General features: G+C 44.1%; 1 protein-coding gene across 3 annotated transcripts in view; it reads left to right on the plus strand.

Moving 5' to 3' along the window:
- The window catches only part of LOC310782735 (disheveled-associated activator of morphogenesis 1-like), a 70,509-nt gene extending 43,754 nt beyond the window's left edge, over positions 1-26,755 (plus strand). For 2 of the 3 annotated variants that reach the window (XM_083643462.1, XM_083643464.1), the window contains 23 exons: positions 3,993-4,064; positions 4,293-4,387; positions 5,140-5,473; positions 6,223-6,333; positions 6,472-6,575; positions 6,734-6,800; positions 6,937-7,054; positions 8,966-9,104; positions 9,500-9,558; positions 9,703-9,890; positions 12,206-12,511; positions 12,643-12,750; positions 13,764-13,793; positions 14,366-14,463; positions 14,892-14,976; positions 15,425-15,531; positions 22,258-22,346; positions 22,511-22,679; positions 22,827-22,934; positions 23,053-23,113; positions 23,282-23,413; positions 24,845-25,015; positions 25,234-26,755. In XM_083643462.1, the coding sequence (XP_083499588.1) occupies positions 3,993-4,064; positions 4,293-4,387; positions 5,140-5,473; positions 6,223-6,333; positions 6,472-6,575; positions 6,734-6,800; positions 6,937-7,054; positions 8,966-9,104; positions 9,500-9,558; positions 9,703-9,890; positions 12,206-12,511; positions 12,643-12,750; positions 13,764-13,793; positions 14,366-14,463; positions 14,892-14,976; positions 15,425-15,531; positions 22,258-22,346; positions 22,511-22,679; positions 22,827-22,934; positions 23,053-23,113; positions 23,282-23,413; positions 24,845-25,015; positions 25,234-25,446 (2,964 nt within the window). In that variant the 3' untranslated portion in view covers positions 25,447-26,755. The remainder of the gene's footprint in view (positions 1-3,992; positions 4,065-4,292; positions 4,388-5,139; positions 5,474-6,222; positions 6,334-6,471; positions 6,576-6,733; positions 6,801-6,936; positions 7,055-8,965; positions 9,105-9,499; positions 9,559-9,702; positions 9,891-12,205; positions 12,512-12,642; positions 12,751-13,763; positions 13,794-14,365; positions 14,464-14,891; positions 14,977-15,424; positions 15,532-22,257; positions 22,347-22,510; positions 22,680-22,826; positions 22,935-23,052; positions 23,114-23,281; positions 23,414-24,844; positions 25,016-25,233) is intronic. The other variant, XM_083643463.1, reaches the window with a different exon arrangement.
- Positions 26,756-27,075: the final 320 nt, after the last annotated feature.

Below are 27,075 nucleotides of genomic sequence, written 5' to 3' on the forward strand. Positions count from 1 at the left end.
AGCCCCTCTACTGTATGTTGCCATTGACTTGTTGCCATGACGTTTGATGCCTTCAAAGACATTCGACAATGCTCCGTCTGTATAAGAAATCCCCTGTAATTTGTGGAATTCTACGGAACAATCTCCCGGTTTGGTGGCTGTAGGAGGCTTTGTTTGTGACTTTGAAGGCTTTGTCAGAGTAGCATTTGATTTGTGCCAGTTCTGGGTAATAGGAACTACTGTATTGTTTTTGTGAAAGGTGATACTTGCCTTTGTTGTCTGAAAAGCGATGAGTCTAAACAAGCAGAATTGGAGTTGTAGTTTTAAGTCATGCATGCCAGTGGTAACACGAACACGAAGAGAAAATCATTAACGATTTGTCTCCAAGCCCAAAACCTGTATTTTCACCCACAGCTCAGCCAGGTTTTAGGTTCAAAGCAAAAAATAATGAGATTTAATCTGATGCTTCTAAGGAATTTATTCAAGTTAGAAACATCCAAATTAGATGGATAAATCAAGTGGCCAAGCATGATATTCTTCTAAAAGTTTTCATTTCGGCTGTAACAACACACTTACTCTGAGTTGTGTTACTTTGGCTGAAAAGAGTTTGGCACTCGCCAGCAAGAAGGAGAGTGATGAAGAGAAGATAGAGGGAACCTTGTTGGAAGGAAATGTAAACAGCACAGCTCCTTGTTTTTACCCAATTAGTGGCCTAATTAGGAATAGTCTCGAGGCCCAAACGAGCCTCACAAGTCGTATTGTAAATGAAGCATGAAATGTTGCCAGCCATGCCTCTGTTCAGCTTCATGCCTCTGTTCAGCTTCATGCCTCTGTTCAGCTTCAAGCGTGTTATTTTTTCCCACCAGGTTGCAGCAAGAGATGCTGTAGCCGGTAGCGTTGTCTCAGTGGTGTAAATGCTGTTGGTGCAGCGTCGGAGGAGGATCAGTTCAAACAGAGTTTCGAGTGCAGCATGGTGTTTGGGGGGGAAGGGAGGGGGTGGAGCCCAGAGAGACGGCATCAGTAACGCTGACTCGGCAGCAGGCTCTGGCCCCAACCGGCTACAGAGGCGCGCCGGCTCGGTTCCCACAGGGTTTCTCAAACTCACCATCTGAGCTCGGAGAGGAAGGGTGTGTGTAGTGAGTGTGTGTGTGTGTGTGTGTGTGTGTGTGTGTGTGTAAGGAGGGAAGTGCCCAGTTGTCCAAAGCAAACAGGAAAGCTTCTCTTCCACAGGTGCAACTTTTGTGTGCGGAGGTGGAGGGGTGATAAGGGGAGAAGGTGGGGTCATTATCAGGACGCCCGAGGCTGCGAGTGACGGAGGCGCTGGTTTTTGCCAGTAGTTTTCTTGGCAGACGTCTCCTGCAGGAGTGGGGCAGGGCAGGGAGGAGAGGAGGCGTTGCAGAGCTGAGCTGTTTGCTTTGGCCTGAGCCACCTGAGTCCATGAAATCATGCTGCGGGGAATCGATCTTCCTGTAGCTTGTCTGCTTGTCTCCTAGTCTACGCTTATCTGCCAAACAGCAGATTTACTGATTGGGCTGTTAGCAGAGATTTAGCCGTTCAATTTCAGATATCATCATAGAAAGATTAATAATTATCATTCTATATTTCACTATTTCCTCTTAACGTAACCAACCTGTAACTTTGCTTCCCATTCAAACACATTTTCCAAACTGGGGAGTGGGCACCCTGGTGGCACACCATGTAGAGCCATCCATCTTCACCGCTTATCCGGGGTCGGGTCGCGGTGGTTCCAGCAGGTGACCCCAAACTTCCCTTTCCCCGGCCACATTAGCCAGCTCTGACTGGGGGATCCCGAGGCGTACCCAAGCCATTGTGGAGATATAATCTCTCCACCTAGCCCTCGGTCTGCCCCGTGGTCTCCTCCCAGCTGGACGTGCCTGGAACACCTCCCTACTAGGGAGGTGCCCACGTGGCATCCTTACCAGATGCCCTGAACCACCTCAACTTGGTCTTTTCTAAGCAAAAGAGCATCGGCTCTACTCCGAGTCCCTCACAGATGACTGAGCTTCTCACCTTATCCCTAAGGGAGATGCCAGCCACCCTCCTGAGAAATTTTGACCGCTTGTATGTTCAATCTTGTTCTTTGGGTCATGACTTCTTCATGACCATAGGTGAGGGTAGGAACGAAGATCGACCGGTACATGCCATGGAGAGCTCAGAACCCAATACCGCTCCCGCTGCTCCGATTCTCCGGCCCATGTAGAGCACGTATCATAACTGTAAATTTTCACACCCAGGCGAAAGGAACGCTTCACTTGCACAAATTATTCGTTCGAGTGGAAAAATTTCAGCTCGAGCGAACGGGCGATGAGGTGAAAATCGCGTCTCTCGCCTCATTCGCGCCGCCCGGGGCAAAATCTCATCTACACACGCATTGACATTATATGTATGTAATCTCATCGTGCGAATATCTGAAAGTCGCCCCGGTGTGAATGCACAGTAAGGCTCAGTCATTAATGCAACAGCCCGGCTTCGAATCAGACCCGCAGTCTTTTGTTGCATGTCCCCCCCTCGCTCTCCCCCCCATGCCTTCCTCCCTGTCTCTCTCTCACTGGGTCTGTCCAATAAAACGTTAAAAGCCAAAAATAAAATCTCCTTTTTCTTTTTATATAAAATAACTGGGGGATTGATTCCTGCACCCGTGTGTCCTTTGATCCTCCTGTGTCTCACCCCTTTGATCTAAACGTCTTCAGATGTGTGGGAAAAATACATTCCCCAAGTCCACTCCCCCAGTAGCGTTTCATCGTGGTCCTAAATAATCTGTAGAAATTACAGTGTTTGAAGTGCGCCGACATCACGGCTTGAATGATGAGCCGACCTTCAAATGCAAAAGGAAGCGCTCCCATCTTTGGGAGCGCTAGATGGGAGACGTCTGGCCCCGCTAATGGACTGAGCTGGTCCCAGTCACCGGCCGGTCAAGCAAGCTGGCACCGGCTGTGTGCCGAACAGCAGGGTCAGCTCATCCTGTCCCTGGAACAAGATCCCCGCAGACCAGCCAAGACCCGCCGTTTCTGTCCGAGCGGCCAACTGCGTTATTAACCGCCGGCCAATTAGTTTCTGATGCTCACAGCTCGCCTGGGATTAATGGAGCGAGACTTTCAATGAAAAGCGGGGGGGCCTTTTTATGTACAAGCCAAGTTCAGGGTCAATTAATTTTCTCTTCTCTGAACTCTCCTACAGCTAGAAAATGAAATCGAATCAAAAAACTTTAATAAAAAATGTGCCTCAGTGGATGGATCTCAGCATAAATCACGCCATACCCTTCTAACCCTAACCCTTAATCCACAGTTTTTAACAATCATTTGCTAATCTCTATCGGCATTTTCTCAAGCTTGCTGTGCTCAGTGCTCTTGCACGGACTTTTCGAGCGTGGGATAATACGCACTTCTCAACATGGCCTCCTGAAACTCCGCTGACTTCAGTGAAGTGCTGGAAGATAAAATAGGCTGCCTATCTGTGCCGCCCTACTTTGGAGTTCTTGCTCCATTTCTTTGGGTTTTTGGCTATTTCTGTTGTGGACCTCCTGTTCCCCGTGTGTTTGTTGGTGTTTATACGCCTGCAGCTCTGTCCAGGCTAATGGCCTGAAAAATTATACACTGGAGTTATTGATATGAAGCCCACCAGCTGCCTTGTACTTACACAGTTGAAGTATTGTATGTGACATGGAGCAATACAGTATATTATGACAAAGTGTCCCCCTAATGTGGCTTTCTAACATGTTTGCAGGCCAGTTCTTGTGCAACATTTTCCAATTCCGATCAAGTCACTCTTGATGTTTTTATTCACAAACCACACTCGAGCAATTTTCTTTCTAAACTGATCCTCTTACTCCAATATGTTATTTCTACCCTTCTCAGTTCTTAAACAAATGCTCTTTGATGAAATCATGTTCTTTATAATGTTCTCCACCACTTACACAACGTTTTCAATCAGCGTGGTAATATGACCCGTGATTTCTTTTAATTGAGTCATTAACTCATTTTCTATTTTTCCAGGAACAAGAGGAAAACAAAAGTGCAACCAGTTGGCCAGAGTACTACATCGATCAACTCAATTCAATGGCAGCTGTAAGTAAAACCAAAAAAACAGAACAGATTTTAGTTGATCGATACTGTAGGTTCAGGTTATACAATGCAGTCAGTCAAAACAATATCTCAGAAGAATACAGTGAGACATTCCACGGTCATCTTCTACTCACATCTCACTCTTTGGATCTCCATGGAGCCGTGAATGAGAAGACAGGCAGACCAAATATAGATTTGGATCTTTATTGTGTTTTATCTTTTGTTGAACAGAGAAAGACGCTCCTCGCTCTGGAGAAGGAGGATGAGGAGGAGAGGAACAAAACCATCGAGAGTTTGAAAACTGCTCTGCGGACACAACCGATGAGGTGAGCACCTTCAGAACAGCCTCAGCTCAATTATCATCCATCTTCCTTTCGTTCCTCTAGATCTAGATACTCAAAGTGCTTCACATATCAGGGGGGGGGCATCTCTCATCACATCTTCTATTTAATCTATTTTTACCATGGTCCCTCTTCATCCTTTTCTGTCCCTTATTCCAACACGTAAATGTGTTCTTGAAAATGTGTAAAAACCCTGAATAGATTTCCCATTGGTTTGATGTGAATGTACATTACTAGCAACTAAACGGCAGAGAAGAAAATAATTTATTTTCCATTATAGAGTGCCTAAACTTAACCACATTTCAAAGCAAATGTCCTGCATTTACCTGGTACATTTACTGAAGTTACAGTATGGGCAAATTTAGGGGAAGAAATCAGAACAGACACAACTGGACCAGTGGACGCACGCACGCACGCACACGCACGCACACAAACAAACACACAATACAAAGTCGTATCTCTTACAAGTTAAATTCTCCCATTCTTGTCATAGTTGTATTCTATTTACAGTCTGAGCCTATTCACAATACTCTCATTCATCAGGTTACACTTAGGATAGGAAAGAGACAGAAAACGTAACATTGAAGTGAGAGCGGGGCTTTGAAATTACTCCAGGACATTTGTGCAGTTATTGTTTAATCCGTTAAGAGCACAATACATGAACCATTCTTGCTAGGACTAAGATCAAGTTGCGACTAAACGCTGATGCCTTCCCCCCGTGCCTCCACCTGTGTCAGGTTTGTGACGCGCTTCATCGACCTGGACGGCCTGACGTGCATCCTGAACTTCCTGAAGAGCATGGACTACGAGACCACCGAGTCTCAGATCCACACGTCTCTGATCGGCTGCATCAAGGCCCTGATGAACAACTCGCAGGGCCGCGCCCACGTGCTCTCCCACACCGAGAGCATCAACAGCATCGCCCAGAGCCTGGCCACCGAGAACATCAAGACCAAGGTGGCCGTGCTGGAGATCATGGGCGCCGTGTGCCTGGTTCCCGGAGGGCACAAGAAGATTCTCCAAGCCATGCTGCACTACCAGCGCTTCGCCTGCGAAAGGACTCGCTTCCAGGTGGGGACAGAGAATGGAAGAGGTTTTACATTCTTACAGAAGGAGGGAAAAGCATTGTGAACAGCATTAGCTCTGTTTACATGGAGCCTTTTATTCCACTTGTAATCAGAATAGCAGCCCAATCAGAATAAAAATGCGTTATATAAACGCCTTGATGAGAATAAACTCGCCAATCTAAATTAAGTTTCATTCTGTTTGAGAGGGGGTGGTATCACCCTTTCATAATCCAGTCAAAGGATTGAAAAAACATGTAAACACTACTTCAGATTAATTTCTATGGTTGGAATATCTATACTAACCTCACGTCGGTGTCGCAGGCTCTCAAACTCTGTGGAGAGCTATACTGTTTCTGATTTGATTACTAACTGTCATGGCGGCTGCCAAATAGCTAAGTCTGTCGCTATGTTTTGACACCCGGTAGCTACGGTACAGCTCATTCCGCGCTTGCCTTCTACCGTTTAATATCTGGTGGAGCAGTCCACCTTTGTTCTGATATACTGTAGCTGTTGCTTAATAACAAACAAACAAACAGTATGAGCTGTTTTGCGCACGTGAGAAACCTTTATTCTGATTACATACTATGGAACTTGTAAACGCACAGCTTGTAAACGCACATCTTAATGCGACCATTACATTTGGCCTCATGTAAACACTTGCGTTGGAATCTTCCTTTCAGAATGATTTCATTCAGAATGAAACTCTACTGTCCTGAAGCTATTTAACACCTCTAATGACTTGTCTCCCCTCAGACCCTGCTCAACGACCTGGACCGGAGTACGGGACGATACAGAGACGAGGTCAACCTAAAGACAGCCATCATGTCCTTTATCAACGCCGTGCTGAGTCAAGGCGCCGGAGAGGTGAACTGAAACACATTAGACGTTACGCTTCCTTACCCACCAGAAGGTCATCTTGTCAGTTTGGCCTCTTTTCAGACACTCAGCAAAAAACGCTCTTAAAATGACCGCTTACTGTCCTCTTTGTTTTTGTTTTATTAGGCCAGTTTGGAATTCCGCATCCATCTACGATATGAGTTTCTGATGCTGGGGATTCAGCCTGTGATCGATAAACTACGCTTGCATGAGAACTCCACGTTAGACAGGTGAGTTGGACCCCTGTACACGTTATCTCTGTTGTCAACAACAAAATACACCCTTTCTCTTGGATCATCATCTCAGGTACTACAGCCAGTCTTTCCACCGTTTCAAGATCCACGAGATGTCCACTAACAGACCAAACTGTCCTCTTGTTTTATTTCAGGCATTTAGACTACTTTGAAATGCTGCGGAATGACGATGAGCTGGCTTTGTCGAAACGCTTTGAGTCGGTGAGGAAAGACAAATAATAATATCCTGACCATACTAGTCTTGTATTTATTATTGATTTGATACAATATTAATTTGTTGATTTAATATGTTGCCCTGGTGACTGAAAGGACGGTTGTTTGGCTCATTCTGTTTCAGGTGCATATAGACACCAAAAGTGCCACGCAGGTTTTTGATCTGATCCGCAAGAAGATGAACCACACTGACGCATACCCGCACTTTATGTCTGTCCTGCATCATTGTCTCCTCATGCCACGTAAGTTTTTATTGTTGGACTACAAGCTTGGATAAAACAATATTGTCAACATCACACAGAAATAAGGTTTGCAGAATTGGAAGTAGTCTAAGCAATTTGGGCAAATACAGTATAAACATAGCCAAATATACGGCCAAGTAATCAAAGTAGTTTGTCTTAAAAAAAGTCTAATATGGGCTGCTATACTACAAAGATAAGCATGTTGACTTCCAGATTAAGTTGTGCGGGAATGAGATAAGTACATTCCCTGCTGTAGCTACCGAAGTCTTAGTCAGAAGCAGACGTGTTGCTTAGTTTTTCCTCTGAACATCTGTGGCAAGCGCTTTGCATTTGATCGTTGCATTTCCATCCTTTGCTAAAACATTCTTTTTGTATGCAAAGCTTGCATACAGCCTGGTCCAATCAGCTTGAGTTCCCACATCATCTGACTTAAAGCTGAAAAACCACCAAACAGCTGCAGTCATGTTGCTTTTTGGCACTTGCCATGTTTTTAATTTCCTTCTTGTTTAATGGGACCCCCCACAGTTGGTTTCCTGCAGGATTAAGAGTGTGATTAGCGCTTCAGCCACAACTATAAGTGGCACTGTCATACACAAGAGTCAATAAAGTGCAAGCATAAAGCGGTATTTTAATATAAAGGGGAATGTAAATTATATCACAATATTAAATATATGATGTCTTGAACATTTTCAGATATCCCGGTATATGATAATGTCGAGATATATGCCGCCATAACGTGTGCTGAACTGAAACATGCTTAGTTCTGCTATAAAGTTGGGCATTTTAACATGGGGGTCTATGGGGATGGACTCGCTTTTCGAGCCAGCCTCAATTGGCCATTCACAGAACTGCAGTTTTTGGCACTTCCGTGTTGGCTTGATTTTTCAGGTCCAGAGGTTGCCGCTTGTTTCGGACCAGTGAGCTAATGGGACACTTTCAACCCATCCACTCACCCCTGTCTCTGTACCCCCCCACTCACCCCCTGCCTCTGTACCCCCCCACTCACCCCCTGCCTCTGTACCCCCCCACTCACCCCTGCTTCTGTACCCGCCCACTCACCCCCTGCCTCTGTACCCCCCCACTCACCCCTGCTTCTGTACCGCCCACTCACCCCCTGCCTCTGTACCCCCCACTCACCCCTGCTTCTGTACCCGCCCACTCACCCCCTGCCTCTGTACCCCCCCACTCACCCCTGCTTCTGTACCCGCCCACTCACCCCTGCCTCTGTACCCCCCACTCACCCCTGCCTCTGTACCCCCCCACTCACCCCTGCCTCTGTACACCCCCACTCACCCCTGCCTCTGTACCCCCCACTCACCCCCTGCCTCTGTAACCCCCACTCACCCCTGCCTCTGTACCCCCCCACTCACCCCTGCCTCTGTACCCCCCCACTCACCCCTGCCTCTGTACCCCCCCACTCACCCCTGCCTCTGTAACCCCCACTCACCCCTGCTTCTGTACCTCCCCACTCACCCCGGCCTCTATACCCCCCCACTCACCCCCTGCCTCTGTACCCGCCCACTCACCCCTGCCTCTGTACCCCCCCACTCACCCCTGCCTCTGTACCCCCCCACTCACCCCTGCTTCTGTACCCCCCCACTCACCCCTGCCTCTCACTCACCCCTGCCTCTGTACCCCCCCACTCACCCCCTGCCTCTGTACCCCCCCACTCACCCCCTGCCTCTGTACCCCCCCACTCACCCCTGCTTCTGTACCCCCCACTCACCCCTGCCTCTGTACCCCCCCACTCACCCCTGCTTCTGTACCCCCCCCACTCACCCCTGCTTCTGTACCCCCCCACTCACCCCTGCTTCTGTACCCCCCCCCCACTCACCCCTGCCTCTGTACCCCCCCACTCACCCCTGCCTCTGTACCCCGCCACTCTCCCCCTGACTCTATTTCTCTCTGCAGACAAAAGAAGCGGTAACACGGTGCAGTACTGGCTGCTGCTGGACCGAATCGTCCAGCAGATGGTGTTGCAGAACGACAAAGGTCACGACCCCGACGTCACGCCACTGGAGAATTTTAACGTGAAGAACGTGGTCCGCATGTGAGTCCTCCATCTTCCCTTGAACAGAGTGCGAGATAATTTAGTAAACATAACTGATTGCTTGCAGCTTCTTGCCTACCAGTCTGAAAAATGTAGAACAGCGCGGTCCGGCTTAATGAGTTGAAAGCCGTATGTTAGACAGTGCCAGCTTCGAAATATCCTACGTCGTGTTTATGAAGAATTAGCTGTATGCCTTCTTCAATATGAGCTTAGAAGTCACATACTTTTAATGATTAAAAGACAATAGACAACATTGTCAATTCTTCCAGAGTTACAAGTGAAGCAATCAGTCGTAAACAACAAATGACACCAGGCAACAACATGTGCTTTTTGTTCTGGCACTGTTGATGTAGAAACTGCAGTTCATTATATTGTATTTGTCATCCTCTCTCCAGGCTGGTCAATGAAAACGAAGTCAAACAATGGAAAGAGCAGGCAGAGAAAATGAGAAAAGGTGTGTATGACTATAAATTGTGACACATATCGGGGTAAGCGTCTTTTAAAGGCGGTAACCAGTCAAAACGATGTTTTCCTGTATATCCAGTGTGATGGAATATACTGTAGTTCACTGAGCGACTTGCACTTGTCCCTGTCACAGAGCACCATGAGCTGCAGCAGAGGTTTGACAAGAAGGAACGCGAGTGTGATGCCAAGACCCAGGAGAAAGAGGACATGATGCAGACACTCAACAAGATGAAAGAGAAGCTGGAGAAGGAGAGCAGCGAGCACAAGAACGTCAAACAGCAAGTGGCCGAGCTCACCGTCAGACTGCACGAACTCAGCAGCGTACGTTACAGGCCTTTACACTACAACACTTCACTATATTGTAACTCAGCAGCGTACGTTACAGGCCTTTACACTCAACACTTCACTATATTGTAACTCAGCAGCGTACGTTACAGGCCTTTACACTCAACACTTCACTATATTGTAACACAGCAGCGTACGTTACAGGCCTTTACACTACAACACTTCACTATATTGTAACTCAGCAGCGTACGTTACAGGCCTTTACACTCAACACTTCACTATATTGTAACACAGCAGCGTACGTTACAGGCCTTTACACTCAACACTTCACTATATTGTAACTCAGCAGCGTACGTTACAGGCCTTTACACTACAACACTTCACTATATTGTAACTCAGCAGCGTACGTTACAGGCCTTTACACTCAACACTTCACTATATTGTAACTCAGCAGCGTACGTTACAGGCCTTTACACTCGACACTTCACTATATTGTAACTCAGCAGCGTACGTTACAGGCCTTTACACTCAACACTTCACTATATTGTAACTCAGCAGCGTACGTTACAGGCCTTTACACTCAACACTTCACTATATTGTAACTCAGCAGCGTACGTTACAGGCCTTTACACTCAACACTTCACTATATTGTAACTCAGCAGCGTACGTTACAGGCCTTTACACTCAACACTTCACTATATTGTAACTCAGCAGCGTACGTTACAGGCCTTTACACTCAACACTTCACTATATTGTAACTCAGCAGCGTACGTTACAGGCCTTTACACTCAACACTTCACTATATTGTAACACAGCAGCGTACGTTACAGGCCTTTACACTCAACACTTCACTATATTGTAACTCAGCAGCGTACGTTACAGGCCTTTACACTCAACACTTCACTATATTGTAACACAGCAGCGTACGTTACAGGCCTTTACACTCAACACTTCACTATATTGTAACTCAGCAGCGTACGTTACAGGCCTTTACACTACAACACTTCACTATATTGTAACTCAGCAGTGTACGTTACAGGCCTTTACACTCCAACACTTCACTATATTGTAACTCAGCAGCGTACGTTACAGGCCTTTACACTCAACACTTCACTATATTGTAACTCAGCAGCGTACGTTACAGGCCTTTACACTCAACACTTCACTATATTGTAACTCAGCAGCGTACGTTACAGGCCTTTACACTCAACACTTCACTATATTGTAACTCAGCAGCGTACGTTACAGGCCTTTACACTCAACACTTCACTATATTGTAACACATACACATGGAATTAGCCTTCTTTAAGTAAGCATACTTACAACAGGCCCAAGACAGAACAACACGATATTATATTATATTAATATAATATACAGTAATATATTATATTAATATAATATATTGTATTAATATAATATATTATATTAATATATTATATGAATATTGCCAATAATGAAAAACCAAATCATCACAAAAAGGGAATAAATAAAGTAAGGGAGGGAGTGCATACATACATACATGACACACACAAGCACATCAAATACACACACACACACACACACACACACACACACACACACACACACACACACACACACACACACACACACACACACACACACACACACATAGGCAAAGCAGATGGAACTAAACATCTAAGCCACTGGTTCTCAAAGTGGGGTACGGGGACCCCCTTGAGGGGGTTCCAGGGGGTCCCCAGCAAAAAGCAGTATCATTTATTTTCTGTAAGTAACACAATGACATAATGTATGACTATTTTGGTCATGGGTTTAATACACTTACTGTAATATAAAACCTCTAAAAGTAAAAATGTTATCAGATGGGGGACCCTGGGACAAAATCAAAATCAGTGGTCTGATTTGTGCCAGTTTAGGGGTCCTCAATGTGGAAAAAGTTTGAGAAGCACTGATCTAAGCACACTAGATTGCGAATGTTTTTCAAGGTTTCAGCGTCCAGGCGTTTAATGTGTTCTCATTGGCACCATTAATTGGAGCTGTTGAGAGCTCCATGAATATGACATCTAAAAAGGAGAAGGTCCAAGATCTAATAGTACTGTCAAAGAATGAGGAGGCTTCCATCGGGTTGCGATCATTCTCTTGGCTCCTGTCGGTCTGGCAATACTTCACTTCATAGTATAAAATAAAATTCAATTTGAAACTGTAGGAGAATCAAAATATTAACCGATAGTGGTCATGCAGAGCAGGGACACAAACTCCTCAGATAAAAAGGTTGTTTTTACAGAAATGCTGTTTAAAAAAAGGTGTGAAATTGATTTGTACCTGAACATAACTCCATGTAAAAGCTCCCTCGTGTTGTTTTGTGTCTCCAGAGGCAGATTGCTATTGTTCCCGGTGGCCCCCCCTTCGCCCCCGGCCCCCCCGGGGGCCCTCTCCCTCCTCTCCCTCCGCCATCCTTTGGGGGCTTGCCCCCTCCTCCACCGCCTCCCGGGGGCATGATGCCTCCTCCACCGCCCCCGCCCCCACCTCCGGGCGGACCCCCACCTCCCCCCGGACGGCCGCCCATCGGAGGGATCCCTCCTCCGCCGGGGGCACCCATGGGACCGGCCCTGAACAAGAAGAACATTCCCCAGCCATCCAATCCGCTCAAGTCCTTCAACTGGGCCAAATTAGCTGAGGTGAGAGCAGTCGGTACACAAGAATATACAGACATGTGAGACGAGATGCTGAATTGTGATGTGCTGCTGCAGCATGTTGGGATGCTGAATTGTGATGTTATTTTGTAACATGTATTCTCTCTCCTACTCAGAATAAATTGGAGGGCACTGTTTGGACGGAGGTGGACGATGCCAAGGTTTTCAAAATCCTGGATCTGGAGGACATTGAGAAGACCTTCTCAGCCTACCAAAGACAGCAGGTACTGGGCCGAGCAGCTGTTCATACCTCCATTTCACCCGCTGTTGCCCTCTAGAGGCAGAGAGGGTGGAGGTGGGGGCATCAACAGGTTTTCATTGTCTGATATAGACTTGGTTTGTGTTCAAATTGTCTAAAACAAATCTCTTTTATAACTTTTGATCACACCTTTTGGTCCTGAAATCATCCTGAAACCAAATCATCAATGAATAAATTATGACGAATGATACATTTCAGTTAAGTGGTAGGAAGAAATAGCCACTAGATGGATTTGTATGCTAATTTATGTTAGATGTAAAACATTCATGCTTGTATCATCTTTAATGCCTCACATTTGAATGGAATGCCATTTTTGTAGTTGTGCTCTTTGTTGTAGTTTGTATGGTTCTACTATATATGGTATAGAAAATGCATGCGATATTTACTGCTAGTGGCTTCAATTTGCAATTAATTCAGTCACGACTATTCACAATCATTAAGTAATGGTAAAACACAGTTGACCAGAAGAGAACGAGTCTGGCTTCTCACGTTGAAGATGCAAAAAAAGTACATAATGCCATCAGGCCAATGCAGGATCTACTAAAGATGTTCAGTCTCATCCAGCTTTGTGACAGCAGTGTCTTTGTTACAGCTGCAATTTGTTTACAGAAAAAAAAGACATCAGTTACTACTCAAACACAACCTTCATCACATTCAAGACCATTGATAAGATCGGCACTGTAATTCAATAATGCCTTGTACTAAATTAGATCGTCAGTGTTGGCCTGATGATTTTGACACCTACACGACGATGACAATCTGAAACTAGAGACACTTGACGGGCAGCGTTCTTGTTTGCACAGCATGTGAACCATAAGCACTTAACTGATCAGCATTCCTCACGTCATCACTCACTGTTCCACCGTCACCAAAGTGCTGAATGAGCTTGTTTAGTTGTCGTTTGTTTTTATTGGCTGCGTTCACGTAACCGCTTCTAACGAGTGCTTACATCTTCCTTGCTTCTTGCCTGCATTTTAGGACTTCTTTATGGTCAATAACACCAAACAGGTGAGTGCACTTACAGTATACAACCTAGTCACTCACAGTCACTCTTCATGGGTTTGTTCGATTAGACTTTACAATTGGTTTGACTCTGGTAGACAAGTCCTATACTACAGTTTTAGCCCTATGCTCCTTGTCAGATAGGTTGCCTTGACTCTGAAGAATCGTCTCTGCTCTGTTTTCAAACTATACATTAATTTGTTTCCGGGAGTATATACAACATTTGAGACTTTTGTTCAGAGTCACTGGCCTTTCAGGTTAGCTTTTGATTGATTGATTGATTGATTGATTGATTGATTGATTGATTGATTGATTGATTTCCTACATATCATATTTGCTTGTATTTATGAATGTGATGACCTTTCCTGTGTGACTGCAGCCTGAGCCTTTTTGGTTTGGGATGTTGGTGTGTGTGTCGGTCCATCTGCACTGTTGTTGGTCCATCGTTCTGTGTCTGCGTGTGTTTGTGTGTTTGTGTGTGTGTGTGTGTGTGTCTGTGGGACCAAAATGATGTCGTACCGTGGTACAGGCGAAAACCCGTTACACTCTAACCCTCCCATGTGTTCCTCTGCTCACAGAAAGAGGCAGAGGACGACTCGCTCGGCTCCAAAAAAGTCAAGGAGCTCTCGGTCATTGATGGCCGCCGAGCTCAAAACTGCAACATCCTCTTGTCACGGTACGTGAACTGCATCATAACCCTCGTAATAACAAACAATACACAACTATCTGGTTAAAAAGCCATTATATATATATGTTCATCTTAACACTACAGTGTGGGCTTAGTATCTTGTTTTTCTTTAATATTGAAGAGCTGCTGGGTTGTTGGTTGCTAAGATAATTAAAATGACCCCCTCCTTACTTAGTCTATTCCCTGAAAAAAGGGAGAGGCAGAGTAGCCTCAATAATGTGGCGGATTATATTCTGATTAGAGCAGCCGGTGTTTGAAGTAATTTTTTATTTTGTCAACATTGTGTCAAATGTGTGTGATGTTTTTAGTTCAGATGCTACATGATGACTGAACGTGGACTTACCATACAATACTGATACAGCACAGATGATGGTAATTTGTCCGGACGTTTCCATCTCATATGATGTGTATTGCAGGCTGAAGCTCTCCAATGAGGAGATGAAGAGAGTCATCCTTACCATGGACGAACAGGAGGACTTACCCAAAGATATGCTGGAGCAGGTACGACATCCGGTCTCCTGCAAGAGATAATCTCTACTGTATTCCCCCATGTGGGCGGACGCATGAATAGATGCTGGAGAATCAAATCTGCTTTCATTTTAGTGATTGGGATGGAGCTATAAATACTATGCCACTATCCAAACATACTGTAGTCCAAATTGACACAGCAGCCTTACCTTCAGCACTTAGTTTTGATAGCCACTGCAAAAGGTTGATTGCTGTGTAAGTCACAAAAAAGACATTGTCAAATTTCTAAATGTTAAGAAGAGTTGGCTGTCCAGTCTTTGCTTTTATTGTTTTGCAGTAATAACAGTGAAGAGCGTATATGAAAGAGTGTATTAGCAGACTGAGCCAGCGTGATGAAACCCTTTCACTGTCTGTAACGGTGACACGTCCAGCTGAACGCCCGTGGAGTGTTTCAAGTAATGAGTCTTTCTCCGTTCTTCAGATGTTGAAGTTTGTCCCAGAGAAGAGCGATGTGGATCTCCTGGAGGAGCACAAACATGAGCTGGACCGCATGGCAAAACCTGACCGCTTCCTCTATGAGATGAGCAGGTACTCATAGTGTGACCCTATCTATTCAGTACTACAGTAAACAGGTACTGTACTCATAGTGCCAGTGTCACCCTATTTATTCAGTACTAAACAGGTACTGTACTCATAGTGCCAGTGGCACCCTATTTATTCAGTACTAAACAACAGGTACTAGGTACAGTGTGATGCCATTTATTCAGTACTAAACAGGTACTACACTCAGTGTGACCCTATGTATTCAGCAGTAAGCAGGTACTACACTCAGTGGGACCCTATTTATTCAGTACTAAACAGGTACTACACTCAGTGTGACCCTATTTATCCAGTACTAAACAGGTACTACACTCAGTGTGACCCTATCTATTCAGTACTAAACAGGTACTACACTCAGTGTGACCCTATTTATCCAGTACTAAACAGGTACTACACTCAGTGTGACCCTATTTATTCAGCAGTAAACAGGTATTACACTCAGTGTGACCCTATTTATTCAGCAGTAAACAGGTGATACACTCAATGTGACCCTATTTATCCAGCACTAAACAGGTACTACACTCAGTGGGACCCTATTTATTCAGCAGTAAACAGGTATTACACTCAGTGTGACCCTATTTATTCAGCAGTAAACAGGTATTACACTCAGTGTGACCCTATTTATTCAGTACTAAACGGGTACTACACTCAGTGTGACCCTATTTATTCAGTACTAAACAGGTACTACACTCAGTGTGACCCTATTTATTCAGCACTAAACAGGTACTACACTCAGTGTGATCCTATTTATTCAGTACTAAACAGGTGATACACTCAGTGTGATCCTATTTATTCAGCACTAAACAGGTACTACACTCAGTCTGACCCTATTTATTCAGTACTAAACAGGTACTACACTCAGTGTGATCCTATTTATTCAGTACTAAACAGGTGATACACTCAGTGTGACCCTATTTATTCAGTACTAAACAGGTACTACACTCAGTCTGACCCTATTTATTCAGTACTAAACAGGTACTACACTCAGTGTGACCCTATTTATCCAGTACTAAACAGGTACTACACTCAGTGTGACCGTATTTATTCAGCACTAAACAGGTGATACACTCAGTGTGACCCTATTTATTCAGTACTAAACAGGTACTACACTCAGTGTGACCCTATTTATTCAGTACTAAACAGGTACTACACTCAGTGTGACCCTATTTATTCAGCAGTAAACAGGTATTACACTCAGTGTGACCCTATTTATTCAGCAGTAAACAGGTATTACACTCAGTGTGACCCTATTTATTCAGTACTAAACGGGTACTACACTCAGTGTGACCCTATTTATTCAGTACTAAACAGGTACTACACTCAGTGTGACCCTATTTATTCAGTACTAAACAGGTACTACACTCAGTGTGACCCTATTTATTCAGCACTAAACAGGTACTACACTCAGTGTGATCCTATTTATTCAGCACTAAACAGGTATTACACTCAGTGTGACCCTATTTATTCAGTACTAAACGGGTACTACACTCAGTGTGACCCTATTTATTCAGTACTAAACAGGTACTACACTCAGTGTGACCCTATTTATTCAGCACTAAACAGGTACTACACTCAGTGTGATCCTATTTATTCAGTACTAAACAGGTGATACACTCAGTGTGATCCTATTTATTCAGCACTAAACAGGTACTACACTCAGTCTGACCCTATTTATTCAGTACTAAACAGGTACTACACTCAGTGTGATCCTATTTATTCAGTACTAAACAGGTGATACACTCAGTGTGACCCTATTTATTCAGTACTAAACAGGTACTACACTCAGTCTGACCCTATTTATTCAGTACTAAACAGGTACTACACTCAGTGTGACCCTATTTATCCAGTACTAAACAGGTACTACACTCAGTGTGACCGTATTTATTCAGCACTAAACAGGTGATACACTCAGTGTGACCCTATTTATTCAGTACTAAACAGGTACTACACTCAGTGTGACCCTATTTATTCAGTACTAAACAGGTACTACACTCAGTGTGACCCTATTTATTCAGCAGTAAACAGGTATTACACTCAGTGTGACCCTATTTATTCAGCAGTAAACAGGTATTACACTCAGTGTGACCCTATTTATTCAGTACTAAACGGGTACTACACTCAGTGTGACCCTATTTATTCAGTACTAAACAGGTACTACACTCAGTGTGACCCTATTTATTCAGTACTAAACAGGTACTACACTCAGTGTGACCCTATTTATTCAGCACTAAACAGGTACTACACTCAGTGTGATCCTATTTATTCAGCACTAAACAGGTGATACACTCAGTGTGACCCTATTTATTCAGTACTAAACAGGTACTACACTCAGTGTGACCCTATTTATTCAGTACTAAACAGGTACTACACTCAGTGTGACCCTATTTATTCAGCAGTAAACAGGTGATACACTCAGTGTGACCCTATTTATCCAGTACTAAACAGGTACTACACTCAGTGTGATCCTATTTATTCAGCAGTAAACAGGTACTACACTCAGTGTGACCCTATTTATTCAGCAGTAAACAGGTACTACACTCAGTGTGACCCTATTTATTCAGCACTAAACAGGTGATACACTCAGTGTGACCCTATTTATCCAGCAGTAAACAGGTACTACACTCAGTGTGACCCTATTTATCCAGCAGTAAACAGGTACTACACTCAGTGTGACCCTATTTATTCAGCAGTAAACAGGTGATACACTCAGTGTGACCCTATTTATTCAGCAGTAAACAGGTGCTACACTCAGTGTGACCCTATTTATTCAGCAGTAAACAGGTACTACACTCAGTGTGACCCTATTTATTCAGTACTAAACAGGTGATACACTCAGTGTGACCCTATTTATTCAGTACTAAACAGGTACTACACTCAGTGTGACCCTATTTATTCAGCAGTAAGCAGGTACTACACTCAGTGGGACCCTATTTATTCAGTACTAAACAGGTACTACACTCAGTGTGACCCTATTTATCCAGTACTAAACAGGTACTACACTCAGTGTGACCCTATCTATTCAGTACTAAACAGGTACTACACTCAGTGTGACCCTATTTATCCAGTACTAAACAGGTACTACACTCAGTGTGACCCTATTTATTCAGCAGTAAACAGGTATTACACTCAGTGTGACCCTATTTATTCAGCAGTAAACAGGTGATACACTCAATGTGACCCTATTTATCCAGCACTAAACAGGTACTACACTCAGTGGGACCCTATTTATTCAGCAGTAAACAGGTATTACACTCAGTGTGACCCTATTTATTCAGCAGTAAACAGGTATTACACTCAGTGTGACCCTATTTATTCAGTACTAAACGGGTACTACACTCAGTGTGACCCTATTTATTCAGTACTAAACAGGTACTACACTCAGTGTGACCCTATTTATTCAGCACTAAACAGGTACTACACTCAGTGTGATCCTATTTATTCAGTACTAAACAGGTGATACACTCAGTGTGATCCTATTTATTCAGCACTAAACAGGTACTACACTCAGTCTGACCCTATTTATTCAGTACTAAACAGGTACTACACTCAGTGTGATCCTATTTATTCAGTACTAAACAGGTGATACACTCAGTGTGACCCTATTTATTCAGTACTAAACAGGTACTACACTCAGTCTGACCCTATTTATTCAGTACTAAACAGGTACTACACTCAGTGTGACCCTATTTATCCAGTACTAAACAGGTACTACACTCAGTGTGACCGTATTTATTCAGCACTAAACAGGTGATACACTCAGTGTGACCCTATTTATTCAGTACTAAACAGGTACTACACTCAGTGTGACCCTATTTATTCAGTACTAAACAGGTACTACACTCAGTGTGACCCTATTTATTCAGCAGTAAACAGGTATTACACTCAGTGTGACCCTATTTATTCAGCAGTAAACAGGTATTACACTCAGTGTGACCCTATTTATTCAGTACTAAACGGGTACTACACTCAGTGTGACCCTATTTATTCAGTACTAAACAGGTACTACACTCAGTGTGACCCTATTTATTCAGTACTAAACAGGTACTACACTCAGTGTGACCCTATTTATTCAGCACTAAACAGGTACTACACTCAGTGTGATCCTATTTATTCAGCACTAAACAGGTGATACACTCAGTGTGACCCTATTTATTCAGTACTAAACAGGTACTACACTCAGTGTGACCCTATTTATTCAGTACTAAACAGGTACTACACTCAGTGTGACCCTATTTATTCAGCAGTAAACAGGTGATACACTCAGTGTGACCCTATTTATCCAGTACTAAACAGGTACTACACTCAGTGTGATCCTATTTATTCAGCAGTAAACAGGTACTACACTCAGTGTGACCCTATTTATTCAGCAGTAAACAGGTACTACACTCAGTGTGACCCTATTTATTCAGCACTAAACAGGTGATACACTCAGTGTGACCCTATTTATCCAGCAGTAAACAGGTACTACACTCAGTGTGACCCTATTTATCCAGCAGTAAACAGGTACTACACTCAGTGTGACCCTATTTATTCAGCAGTAAACAGGTGATACACTCAGTGTGACCCTATTTATTCAGCAGTAAACAGTTGCTACACTCAGTGTGACCCTATTTATTCAGCAGTAAACAGGTACTACACTCAGTGTGACCCTATTTATTCAGTACTAAACAGGTGATACACTCAGTGTGACCCTATTTATTCAGTACTAAACAGGTACTACACTCAGTGTGACCCTATTTATTCAGTACTAAACAGGTACTACACTCAGTGTGACCCTATTTATTCAGTACTAAACAGGTACTACACTCAGTGTGACCCTATTTATTCAGTACTAAACAGGTGATACACTCAGTGTGACCCTATTTATTCAGTACTAAACAGGTACTACACTCAGTGTGACCCTATTTATTCAGTACTAAACAGGTGATACACTCAGTGTGACCCTATTTATTCAGTACTAAACAGGTACTACACTCAGTGTGACCCTATTTATTCAGTACTAAACAGGTACTACACTCAGTGTGACCCTATTTATTCAGCAGTAAACAGGTGATACACTCAGTGTGACCCTATTTATTCAGTACTAAACAGGTACTACACTCAGTGTGACCCTATTTATTCAGCAGTAAACAGGTGATACACTCAGTGTGACCCTATCTATTCAGTACTAAACAGGTGATACACTCAGTGTGACCCTATTTATTCAGTACTAAACAGGTGATACACTCAGTGTGACCCTATTTATTCAGTACTAAACAGGTGATACACTCAGTGTGACCCTATTTATTCAGTACTAAACAGGTGATACACTCAGTGTGACCCTATTTATTCAGTACTAAACAGGTGATACACTCAGTGTGACCCTATTTATCCAGCAGTAAACAGGTACTACACTCAGTGTGACCCTATTTATTCAGTACTAAACAGGTACTACACTCAGTGTGACCCTATTTATTCAGTACTAAACAGGTGATACACTCAGTGTGACCCTATTTATCCAGCAGTAAACAGGTACTGTACTCATGCCTGACAGCTTCAGGTCATTGCAGCACACTGTGAAACAATAGGCATTGTTTCCTTTCCCTCATAGCAGATAAATCAGATGACATGTGGGTTTCTACTTAGCGTGGAACAATGGATGTTTTTGCAAATCACCGTTGTTTCTAAATGGAATTGCTGAATACAGTTATTAAGGTAATACCTCAAGTCAAGCTTATTTGTATATAGTCTTAATTCACAAGCATGTCTCAGAGGACTTTATAGAGAATGTCTCTCACTAAGTCTAACTAAGCACAATCAATAAACAGAATTGAACAACTTCTATGATACTTGTAAAAAACAAGCATGGTAAAAGAGAAGAGAGAGAAGCAAGAGGAGAGAGAGAACAAGAAAATGCAAGGTAGATAAGAGTAGATTTTAGCAAGGCAAACAATCGAGCTAATCTACAGCCTAACCTACCCTATAATAACTGTGTTTGTATAACACTTTTCTCAATATTCTTTCGGCGGCACGGTGGCTCAGTGGTTAGCACTGTTGCCTCACAGCAAGAAGGTCCCGGGTTCAAACCCCGGTCCGTCTCCGTCCCAGGTCCTTTCTGTGTGGAGTTTGCATGTTCTCCCCGTGTTCGTGTGGGTTTCCTCCGGGTGCTCCGGTTTCCTCCCACCACAAAAAGACATGTATGTTAGGGTTAATGCTCCTGTCAGTGTCCCTGACCAAGGCACTGGCAAAAGAACTGGAGTTGGTCCCCGGGCGCTGCACTGCGGCTGCCCACTGCTCCTAGTTCTAGGAAGGTTCCTAGTAGAGGATGGGTCAAATGCAGAGGATTCATTTCCCCATGGGGATAAATAAAGGATAGGATAACTTAACTTAATATATTTGGTTTTCAACAAATAAAACAACATTATTACAGCATAGTGATGGCCGTTTGGTCTGAAAGAAGTTGATTTGCTCATGTTTGGTCACTGGTTTAGTTTAGTTTACTTTAGGACAGAATTACATTGGAGGGAAAATGGTTTTCATCAGCTACAGAGTCAATGGCTCATAGACTGAAAACATCACAGTATAACAAATCCAGCCAAAAATAAACATGTCATCGCCACAGCTCTCATTCTATGTGCCATGTTAGTAGGCGCTTCACTTTATGCACTTGCCTGTTTATAATTTAATATTTTTCTATTTCTGTTCTCTAACATGCCTTTTCCATTCCCCCTGCAGAATAAACCACTACCAGCAGAGGCTACAGTCTTTGTACTTCAAAAAGAAGTTTGCAGAGAGGATAGCTGAACTCAAACCCAAAGTTGAAGGTGAGAGAAGTATTGAATAAATTAAATTAGTCCCACATGGACCGTGATGAGATGATTTATGTCTTCTTCTATTGGCTTCTCTTAATATACTGTAGACCAAATTGTGTTATATCTAACATAGAAAGCCAGTGATCTTATTTCCGTTTGCCTCCCTCCTCTCTCAGCTCTGACCAGGGCTTCTAAGGAGGTGTTAGACAGTAAAAACCTGAAGCAGCTGTTGGAGGTGGTGCTGGCCTTCGGAAACTACATGAACAAGGGTCAGAGGGGCAACGCCTATGGCTTCAAGGTGTCTTCACTCAACAAGATCGCTGATACCAAATCCAGTATCGACAAGTAAGAACTCTTTTTCCATCGTCAAAATTGCAACTTTGCGGGCAGTAGCACCCCAAAAAAAATGACATCGGACATCAAAATCACATCTGGAATTGGGAATTCGGTGTTGATAAAACTCCATATTGTCATTTATTTGTGCCTTTGCAGGAACATCACCCTCCTTCACTACCTGATCACCATCCTGGAGAAGAAGTACCCCAAAGTGCTGATGTTCCAGGAGGACCTGCGAAATGTCTCCGACGCAGCCAAAGTCAAGTAGGTGGAGCGGTGGAGAGCTTGCTGCCTGTCTTTGGATAACTTATTTTTTCCCTAAACAGAAACGTCCTTTCCATGCTGGAGCTAAACCTTCAACCATTATTTCCTCTCGCTGCAGCATGACCGAGTTGGAAAAGGACATCAACAACCTGCGCAGCGGCTTGAAAGGCGTCGAGAGTGTGAGTCACAAAGGAGGCCGGCGCTTAACGTTACATTCCCGTTAATTGATAAATCTCACGTATTAATCATTCATTTGTACACTGTTTATTCTTGGTCTGCAGCGACTCAGCTCTCCTTTCACGTCTCCTTCAATGTCCCCTCTCCTCTGATTCCCTCTCCACTCTCAGGAGCTGGAATACCAGAAGAAGCGGCCGCAGGAGGCGGGCGACAAGTTTGTGTCGGTGGTGAGCCAATTCATCACCGTCGCCAGCTTCAGCTTCTCCGATGTGGAGGACTCTCTCACCGAAGCCAAAGAGCTGGTAAGGCAGCAGTGTGGAGTGCGTGTGGTTTGTTTCTGCCAGATCACACAGAAAACTGAGTGTGTGTATCTGTTTCAGCAGGCAGGATGGCATACAATTACGTGTGTGACACCCACACTGAAAGCATGCATCTTATCTCCTTTCATAGCAGCAAGTTGTTGTTTTTCTGCTGGTGTAAGTTACAGTGATTATTGGTAACCACAGAAGCTCCTGACTCTGAACAGCCCCTTCGTGCGTGCGTGCGTGCGTGCGTGCGTGCGTGCGTGCGTGCGTGCGTGCGTGCGTGCGTGCGTGTGTGTGTGTGAGAGAGAGAGAGAGAGATAAAAGGCAGAACAAGCCTACAGTGTTAAAGGTTTAGTTCAGATTTTTTGAAGTGGGGTTGTATGAGGTACTTGCTGACAGTCAGTGTACTACATGCAGTAGAATGCAACCGGTGCGGTCCCAGTTTGGAGAAATGGAGACCAGCTGCATCAGGCAAGTAGAGCTGTCTGCTGAGTGTGAACAGTCACAAGAAAAAAACTTAATATATATGTGTATATATATATATATATATATATATATAAATGCTTCTATACTGCTCACCTGGCATAATCCAAGTCCCCATAAGCCCTGTTGACTTGAAAAGACATAATTTATTTACACCCTGTTTTTATCTTAAATCTACACTGTAGCCAGGCGTTGGGGGGATAAGTGCAAGTGAGGGTCCAGCTGCACATGGCTGCAGTATATCTTACCTTTGTTTTCTGTTGTTTTTGCTCGTGACCCTGTTCACACTCAGCAGACAGCTCTACTTGCCTGATGCAGCCAGTCTCCATTTCAACAAACTGGGACCGCGCCGACTGCACTCTACTACATGTAGTACACTGACTGTACCTCATACAACCCCACATCAAAAAATCTGAACTATCCCTTTAAGTGCCACTAATCCCCACAATCACATTTGAACACACTGACAGGGGGGAAAAAAACATTAAATGTGATTGATCACAAGTGGTGTGTACTTTTAAATGTTGTTTTTCTTTGCTCGGCTTAAAGTTTGCGTGTCACGGACAGAGTTAAAGTTTGCGTGTCACGGACAGAGTTGCCACATCTTTGAAGGTATATGTTCTCAGCATGATGTCCCATCTGGCCCCTTCTCCGTTTTAACTCACTGTGCAAAATAAGCAACAAACACGCCACCTTAATTTGGGGCCCTGGCTCCAGTTCCCGGCCTCAGCTGTAATCAGTAGCCGGTCAAATCCAGGTTAACACGGGCTTCAAAGCCCGACTACTGCTGGCCTGCTCTGATTTCAAAGAGCTAAGACCTAATGAGTCTCCTCTGGAAAACAGTCGGCGATTGCGTAAAACATGGCTCTACTGTGTACCGTTGTAAATCTAATCCCATGCTCCCTTCCCCATCCCCCCCTCCCTCCCCCCTCTGTGGTCCCGCAGTTCCTCAGGGCAGTAAAGCACTTTGGGGAGGATCCCAGTAAGATGCAGCCAGATGAGTTCTTCGGCATCTTTGACCAGTTCCTCCAGTCGTTTGGCGAAGCGCAGCAGGAGAACGAGAACATACGCAAACGCAAGGAGGAGGAGGAGCGCCGGGCCAGAATGGAAGCTCAGGTATGTGATCCTGCCCCGTTTGGTATAAATGATGATGTATGATAATGATCGTATAAACTTTGTGTTTTTATTTGTTTTTTTTTATTATCTTTTTGCCTCATGAAACAAAAAAAATGGTCACTGTCAATTAAAATAAACAATCCCAGCTCTCTTCAGTTCATTTCAGTTAGAGCATAATCTGAATACAATCCAATGATGTTTCTTTTCCTCCTACGCAGCTGAAAGAGCAGAGGGAGAAAGAGCGAAAGGCGCGGAAAGCCAAGGCGAACGGCGAGGACGACGGCGGCGAGTTTGACGACCTGGTGTCGGCGCTGCGGTCGGGCGAGGTCTTCGACAAGGACCTGTCCAAGATGAAACGCAACCGCAAGCGCATCAACAGCCAGACCACGGACTCGGGCAGAGAGCGGCCCGCCACAAAGCTCAACTTCTAAAGCGAGGGGTTCCACTCTGCTATCCCGTTTCTTCAGTTTCAGCCGCGCCCTCCGCCCAGATCATCACATCTATAGAGTTTCTCCTTTGCCTCTGGGTCGGCCTGACACACATTCCACAGCACCCTCCTCATCGCCAGGCGGCTCCGCTTCAGTAAACTATGGCCTGCACAACCACTGAGAACATACTTTACACCTTTCATCCTCTGACTTTTTGATGTTAAAACGGAGCAGAAGCCAAACGCCGTTAGATACGACCAAATACGATAATTCCAGATTGGAGAGCGGAGCCTCCGAATGAAAAGTTTAATTGAAATTCTGGTTGCAAGAGCAGGATGGTGCTCCTGCTGGGTGGGCCGCCTCACCCTTCTTCCGTGGAGAGCGAGTGCCGGAGGAACGTTTCCTCCGGAGCTCACAGTTGTTTGATAGGAATCGTCATGAGCTGTTTTTGTATGGCAGAATCCACGCAGACTGACATGTGCAGCTAAAAGACTTCTTCAGGGCTTGATGTTCGATCCAAACAAGAAGATGATTCCATTCAAAAGAAAAAAGAAAAACAAGGGGCCATTTTGTAAGGAATGATTTGATAGAGGTGCTTTCACACCCCTGAACTGTCCCAGTGATTTTTGGAGAAAGACCGCGACGTTCCCCTGGACAGTGTCGTTCCCTTGCAATCAAAACCATCCCAGGACTGAAAGATGGTGGTGTTGTGTTGTTCGCTAAAAGCGGTTTTAATTGCAAGTGAGGACGCTTTTTTTCTATTCAGCATTATTGACATGCAGCATTTATGTATCTGATCACTGTATGTTTTTTGAACTTTTTGTTGTTGTTCTGTTAAGAGCTGGCCTTAACTCTGTTGAATTTAATTGTTGAGTGGGTACTCTTGAGGCCTGGGCCTAATCTGCAATTTCTCAACAAGTGTGGACACTCGTGTCATAGATTACCTATATCTATATATAAGGTTGCGTGCTTGTCATGCACACATACATTTGTAATTACTATGCTAAATGTCATTAAAACCATACCCAGTCAATGCAATACACCTGCTCTCTTCCCCTTCGATGGGAGTGCCCTCCTTTTAAGTTTTTATTGGATAGATGAAATATGTTACCTGCATATTGGCTGGATTTACACTGCCAAAAAGAAAGTTATTAAACCCGGTGATCCACATCTGATGTTTTCACTGTTGGAGAAACCATCAGATCTGGACGACACACAGTATGAATTTATTCCCCCCTGTGTAAATCCATCCAGTGTGAGACGCTTCCATTGGACTTTTATAATTTAAATATTGCCTTCCATTGTATGATGACCTGAGGTTAATAAATGGGAGAAAACAGCTTGTTTTTTATTCACTAATAATAGGCCTCTTAACTAAATATTTTAACTTAAACTGGTATACATCAATTGATTCATTCATATAGAGCCTTTATGTATTGCAGGGTTACTAAGTGCTGAGGAAGGAGAGTAGACAGGCCCTGACTCTAGCTCAGTGAGATAAACAGCTGCTTGCAGGTTCAAATCCCACCTGTCACACTTTTTCATTTTGAAATCAGATGCCCAAACTGAGAAACAAATATAGAGACAGGTCCCGTATGGAGTTTTGGTAAAGCCTAACCCTAACCCCTTCAT

Source organism: Poromitra crassiceps (assembly GCF_964638095.1).
Source record: "Poromitra crassiceps genome assembly, chromosome: 9".
NCBI classification, from domain to species: Eukaryota; Metazoa; Chordata; class Actinopteri; order Beryciformes; family Melamphaidae; genus Poromitra; species Poromitra crassiceps.